The sequence below is a fragment of the Mya arenaria genome, chromosome 16 (assembly GCF_026914265.1).
Source record: "Mya arenaria isolate MELC-2E11 chromosome 16, ASM2691426v1".
Taxonomy (NCBI): Eukaryota; Metazoa; Mollusca; class Bivalvia; order Myida; family Myidae; genus Mya; species Mya arenaria.
Window position 1 is genome coordinate 25704561 of NC_069137.1, and position 7365 is coordinate 25711925.

General features: G+C 33.4%; 1 protein-coding gene across 2 annotated transcripts in view; it reads right to left on the bottom strand.

Annotated features, from left to right (window-relative positions):
• LOC128222586 (NAD(P)H-hydrate epimerase-like) overlaps positions 1–7123 on the bottom strand; it is a 61132-nt gene extending 54009 nt beyond the window's left edge. For both annotated transcript variants that reach the window (XM_052931673.1, XM_052931672.1), the window contains exons 1-2: positions 7099–7123; positions 3757–3915 (exon numbers count right to left, since the gene is read on the bottom strand). In XM_052931673.1, coding sequence (XP_052787633.1) covers positions 3757–3902 — 146 coding nt within the window. In that variant the 5' untranslated portion in view covers positions 3903–3915; positions 7099–7123. The remainder of the gene's footprint in view (positions 1–3756; positions 3916–7098) is intronic.
• Positions 7124–7365: the final 242 nt, after the last annotated feature.

Consider the following 7365-nt stretch of genomic DNA (forward strand, 5'->3'; position numbering starts at 1 on the left):
GTATGTTAAACCCTATTGATCCCAATGGCACGTGCTGAGAATCTTATCTTTAAAGGGTCACACTGGAGAATAACACTTGGTAGTTGCAAAGAAAATAGTTGTTTTGTTGTTGGTGGTTCTTTTTAATTTTGATGCACTATTTTGTTAAACTCATTTGTCTTTAATGATGAAATTAAAAAAAAAAAAAAAAAAAAAAAAAAAATACATATATATATATTTTTATTTTTTTTCATTTTTGTATGTATGTATACCGTGGTGATATTCAATATTCAACGGAATGTTAATCTTATGGTCATACATTATTGGCCTCATTCACTCCATTGGTCAGTTAAAAATAACAAGTAATCCGATTAGCTACATCGTTCTTCGATCTAGTTAAGACATATATTGAATATCAGCCATGATAAAAGAAAATATTAGAGATATTTTGGCGCTTTTATAACAGGCCACGTAGCTATTAATTGAAAGCCCAATTAGAAAAGGCTAATACTTTTTAACTGTTCACAAATCATAAAAGTAAAATGAGTTAAAATTTAAAAAAAAAAAATATCTATCAAGTTTTGCCCTATACTGTGCCCCTTTACAGATTTCTACGAGACCAGTGGCATTAATCGGAACACCTCGGCCATTATCCCGAACCTTGCCGGAGATGACCGAGTTGTTACGATTGATAGTGGCATACGCCATTAACACTTAGCTTAAACATATTTACTTGACCACGATTGTGAAACTAGTTATTACAACATTATATTAATCACTCTCGTTGGTACGATTTTACGCGAGAGTGTGGTCTTGTGTTGTGGGGGACACCGGAGAACCCGGAGAAAACCCTCTTGTCCGGCTTGGTGACCACATACCATTAAAGCTTTCGAGGTCCCTTATAAATACGGCCGTGACAACAACACCCCTTCTGTTGTAATATTTGTTTCAGAAACAGATTGCCATATCTAAACACATACAAATTCCTCGTAACTATAATATGAATCGTCCAGGGATAACATTAATCTGATTACCATGTTTGTAGAACTCATCATCTTACAATTTCTGTAAATGATGGATTATTTGTCATATACGTGAGCTTCATAATCAATTATTATTTTTTTAATCAACAAGATATATCTTGGACTATATTTTCTTAACGTTATTGCTTTTATATTGACAAAGATGAAAACAAATTTGTTCTTACAAAGCGAGGCAAACAAATATTTTGAATCTCCAGATATGTCAAATGCTTCCATATCAAAGTAACCTTTTAGTTTAGTTAAGTTCAAAAATCATATATATTTTACAAGGATTGTGAAGACGGTTATATTATCTTGTACAAAGTCTCTCTCGTTGGCACGATGTTACGCGAGAGTGTGGTCTTCTGTTGTAAGGGAAACCGGAGTACACGTTTATAGACAACTTATATACTATTAGAAAATAATAAGATGAATTATTCTCTGTATTAATTCAACTCTACAAAACATACTTTAAAGTGACGCAATTATTCAAAATCAATACATACATGGAGTATCACTTCAAAAACAACTATTCCTTGTTGCAACTAACAAAATTTCCGCCGGTCCATAGTAAGCAATAATCTTATTTCATTTTTTGTAGTTTACAATAATCTTGCAAAATCTGCAAATGACGGATTGTCTGTCACAATCGCAGACTTCCTATTCATTCATAAAGCTTCGTCATCGTTAATAATATAGTTATGGAAATACATTTTCATAACAACAATATATCATATCGGTCAGGCTAGACAGGAAAAAACATCTTCGTACTTCATAGCAACCAATCCAAACGGGCAGTGTTTAATATTTTGAAACAGTATATGAGCTTATTACATGTATAGCAAATTACTCACACTACATGTTTAGAACATTACTGGCGCCATATTCAGATGGTAAATGATTGACGCCATATTAAGATGGTAAATTATTGACGCCATATCTAGATGTCAAATGGTTGACGCTATATCTAGATGGTAAATGATTGACGCCATATTGAGATGGTAAATGATTGACGCCATATTCAGATGGTAAATTATTGACGCCATATTGAGATGGTAAATGATTGACGCCATATCTAGATGTCAAATGGTTGACGCTATATCTAGATGGTAAATGATTGACGCCATATTGAGATGGTAAATTATTGACGCCATATTGAGATGGTAAATGATTGACGCCATATCTAGATGTCAAATGGTTGACGCTTTATCTAGATGGTAAATTATTGACACTGTATTGAGATGGTAAATGATTGACGCCATATTAAGATGGTAAATGATTGACGCCATATTGAGATGGTAAATGATTGACGCCATATTAGATTGTTAATGATTGACGCCATATTAAGATGGTAAATGATTGACGCCATATTAAGATGGTAATTAATTGACGCCATATTGATAGTGTAAATGATTGACGCAATATTGAGATGGCAAATGACTGACGCCATATTGAGATGGTAAATTATTGATGCCATATTCAGTTAGTAAATGGTCCGCACAATATTTAGATGATGAATGTTTTACACCATATTAAGAAGTGTGAGTTCCACATTTATTCAATACTTAGATGGTAAATGTCTGACACAATAGTTAGATTGTATTTATTTGACACCGTATTTAGATGGTATAATGGTACGCAACAAGTGTTAGTTCCACATTTATATTGAATAATATTGGCTGAAGACCTTGTTTAGTTGTATAATACACATATCATATGAAATAACACGGAGAAAATGTATACCGAGTCTGTTAAACAAGAGCGCTGCGGAGTGAACACTAACGCCCGTCTGTTCTTGGTGTTTGTTATTTAGTCGAACAAGGGCATAACCCAGTAATCATAAAAACAAGAGTTGTGCGCAAAATGGTATATTTCGCAACGCAAATTTTCCAGAACGTCTAGGGCCTTTTTTCATAAAATGGGTAGAATTGCCTGGTGTATTGTCTCTGGCAACATGGGTATTAAAAGCAAAAATCTTGAACGGGTGTATATGGGCAAGGTTTTTGCACGTCATCGACAACGCCGACAAAAACGAAAAATAGTCCGACTTTTATCTCAAAAACCAGACGAGTTAAGAATGTATGTTATTTCGATAACAAAACAAGCAAACAAAATAAAAAAGAAATAGCTGATTAATTCCATGCAATAAACATCTACCATTTGTTTAAAGATATCAACCATGTGACACATGATAAACCATGTTGCCCACGATACATTTTTATCAGCCATCAATGTGAAATCCCTAAACACAATATATCAACGTGCAAAGCACTTCTTTTCGTCAAACGGACAAGTAGGGTTTTAATCGAGGCGACTCCGTTAAGTGCCCAAAGACAGTTTTGGAACTTATACCGTATTTAATGAGGAACTTAGATTGAACTTAAAATTAAGATAAGGAACTCAGTATTTTGATTGGCCAGTATATTTGGCTGACCAATAGGCGGAATGGAATCACTGAGGCATGTTTAAAGATAACGATATGATCAATATTGAGTAATGGCACAGGGGTTCGACCAAAAAATGCATGTTATACAGAAAATATATATATACAAAATATCTTTGAGTTTCATCTTTGAGTTATACGTCAAAGATGTCAATAACAAATAGATTGAGCGTACCACAACAAAATAAAAATCTTAATTGTATTATTATGCGCATAAAAGGTCAATGTGTTATCAAAACATTGGGGAGTATGAGGGGGGGGGGGGTCTTAGCCCTGCTGAAAATAAGTGGAAGCTTGTCTGTATAATCTTACTTGAGGAACTTCAGGTCTCCAATGGCAACCGACATCTTTCTCACGAGTTGGTGTGATGACGTCAGGAGGTGTGATGACGTAACCTGTTGGTGTCTAGTCACGTGAGCAAACAGAACACCAATTCTTCGAGCAGACGAGATAAACATAGAGACAGAAGAACTGAAATTTGAAAACGAGGCTCTTATTCATCATTCATGTTTACAGGATGTAATACACGTATACAAATATCAGTATTAAAATACAGTTAGTTTAAACTGTAACATTTTATATAATGTCATAGAGATTGAAAAAAAACACACTTATGGTGAAGTCATACCCGTGATGTCGTGCGAATGTGTTGTTTCATCACACGCTAGGCCAAAACAATGGTTTGCGTAGGGTTACATCCTTTTCAAAAGCAGGTAGGGTAGGAAGGCTTTTTATTTAAATTTATTTTATGTAAGAACGTTATTGTCATCACTAGAAAATTGTGTTAAAGAAATATTCTGTATAAAGCTCTAAAGATGTTGAACTTCATATCAAAACACACTTAAATTAAAAAATACCAACTGTAGGGCCGGCGCCTATTTCGTAGGTAGGGTCGGGTAATCCGAGCGAAACATATTTTGAGGCCCCCATGGGGAAAACCAGAGTACCCAGAGAAAACCTACATGTCAAGACTAGTGGCCCCTGATCCAGTTCACATACCGTGATAAGCCTACCCGGGTTTCGAATCCGGGACGCCTTGGTGATAGGCTAATGCGCTAACCGCTATACTTTAAGAAACACAACATTAACAACTTCGTACAGAAAATGTCGCATTTTATAACCTTAAAAAGCTGCACTCTCACAGATTGAACGTTTTGACAACTTTTTATTTTTTGTCTTGGAACGGGAAAAATTTTGCGTAAATATCTGCAAACCAGTGTAAAAAGACTGCTGACAAAAGATCAGATCGCTGATTTAAATCGTTAGTAACGGTTTGAGCCATAAAACAGCAATTTTAGAATGGAAATATGAAAATCTGCGATCTGATTTTTGTCAGAAGTCTTATATCACTGGTTAGCAGATATTTACGCAAAAAGTGTTTCATTCTAAGACAAAAAATAAAAACGTTGGAAAACGGTAAATCTGTGAGAGTGCAGCTTTAACTGGGGGGGGGGGGGGGTTCTTACTGTCGTCGAAAAAACAGACTCACCTTACTACTCTGTAACTCACTGTTATTACATGTATTGTTAGAGTGTGTTTTTATATTTTTGAAGAACCAGTCGGTATTCATTTAATAATTGATAACGTATTTGGGTTTTAACCAGGCCAAAGTTCTCGAAACTTCTTAAGATTAACAGGCTTAAGTAGCTCATTTCAATAAGTCTAAATACATTGGATTTTTAAAATAAAAATTGGATTATCATAAAGGTTATTCCTATCTTAAGTATAAAAAACTCTTAAAGAAGTAAATATTACGCAAATTAGTGAAAGAAAAAAATAGTGAGCTTAGCTTAAAGTGACACTTATTCAAAAACAATACATACACATGTATAACAAACATAAATTGTATCTGATGAAAGATATCGAGTTTAATTAGAAAGAAAGGTGCAGAAAACACGGTATATCTACCTTATGAGAAGAATAATAGATCACAGTAAGCATTTTAACACTCACCAATCATTTAATATGTTAGCGTTTTCAGCTATTAAATTCACGGTTACAATCTTGTTATCAGTAATTAATATTTTCCATAAATGCATTGTTTAGTAAGTAGTTAAAGGTTATGTTTGATATACATGTGTATGTATTGATTTTAAATAAGAGTGTCACTTTAACAATGGCCCGATAGTTCAGATCTTTGTTAACGATATCAACGACATCGTTGTTACCTTTATAGGTGAAATATTTGATAATGTGCTCATATATTAAAATAAAACAAGTACAGCTGAACTCTTGTTTGGAAGACTAAAGATATTAAGTGTATCTGTGAAATTTACAGTATTTATTTTAAAGTTAACAACGATGATGTTAACAATATTGTTAACTTTAACAAAGTTATGAATAATCGGCCATCTGTTGTTATTTTATATTTAAATATTTGATGTCAGGAAAGAGGGATTGATATTTACAAAACTTAGCTAAGTTTATATATAGTGATATGAAATTAAGACAAGAAAAGCTAGAAGTTTAGCTGCTTTGATTGGTTATATTTTCGTATATATTATTAGGATATTGCTTTTGTAAATATATATGTTATTTCATCACATAATTGCTTTATAAATCATTATACTTCTGTGACTTGGCCATAAGTAGATAGTTTGTAAATGATCGAAGGAAAAGACGCCGATTGGCCAATAAACTCTTGAAACTCTTGTTAATGAAAGCCCTTGAAAAAGTGGTGTACTGAACTTTGATTTCGATAAAAATAATATATATTATTCCAATAACATTGATAACCAACTTTCATATTGGCGGCGTGTTATGGAAGGGAGGCAAATTCTGGGTTTACATGGAAGACGGTATTATGCGGTTACTTCCCATTCTGAATATTAAGTTGCAATATTTTCTAATTTAAAACGTTTTCAATATCTAAACCTAAATGTGTGTTATTAAACTTATCATCTGTTACTATTCAAAACCTAGTTCGCTGTTTTACATCGAAATAATTATCTGATTCTATTGTGTAAACTCCGCATATCGAGAGAGTTCATCAGTTCGATGACCCGGTGGCCGGTGTACATGTCGTAAGCTATGCTTGTTTCATGTTATTTATCTAAGCTTAAACTCCGCATATCGAGAGAGTTCATCAGTTCGATGACCCGGTGTACATGTCGTAAGCTATGCTTGTTTCATGTTATTTATTTAAGCTTAATCTGAAGTTATTCATATGTGAAATTGAAGGTCTGTACCCATGACTGCGAACAGTCTCATATCCGAGTCTACACTCATCTCAGAAAAGCATATTATTTTAAGCATATTTATTTAATTAATAGAAATCGTCTTTATTCTATTCAAACATGTAAAATGTAGATACATGTACTATTTTAAATACATTAGTAAATTTACCATCATTGTTTAACTGAAAAGAACTTTAAAGAAAAATGAAGGCTTTAAGTCATCGCCCAAGAGAGTGTACATTCACAACTTAAACTGTGCATAACTGCAATAAGTGGAAATGATTTATGTAATCACATTCACAGTAATGTCGATTGTCGGCACTTTACCATTTTTAAATAAATTACATTGTCATACTTTATTTATCTACTCTCTAAATAACATTGAAGTTGATAAAACCTAATTAAAAGTAAACTTTTGGCATGCCAAACGTTAATTTGCACCAAATTTCAAATATTAATCTTCACTAGTCTTACCTACCTGTCAACAATCTACTTTCACTTTCGCTTTGATCATAAAACCCCACCGCATAGTTCACACTGTTGAGCGAGTGAATATTGGACGCAGTTATCTCCCTCGTCGCTAAACTAGTACAACGTTGCGATTTTTGTGTTACATTGTTCGTTCTGTCTTATATCTCAATATTTGATAGTTGTGTTTTGATCTGAGAAATTATGATTCTGATATTAATAAAATCTAAAATCAAATTATCGGCCGTAAACTTTACTTCCTTAAGGCGTTAAACCA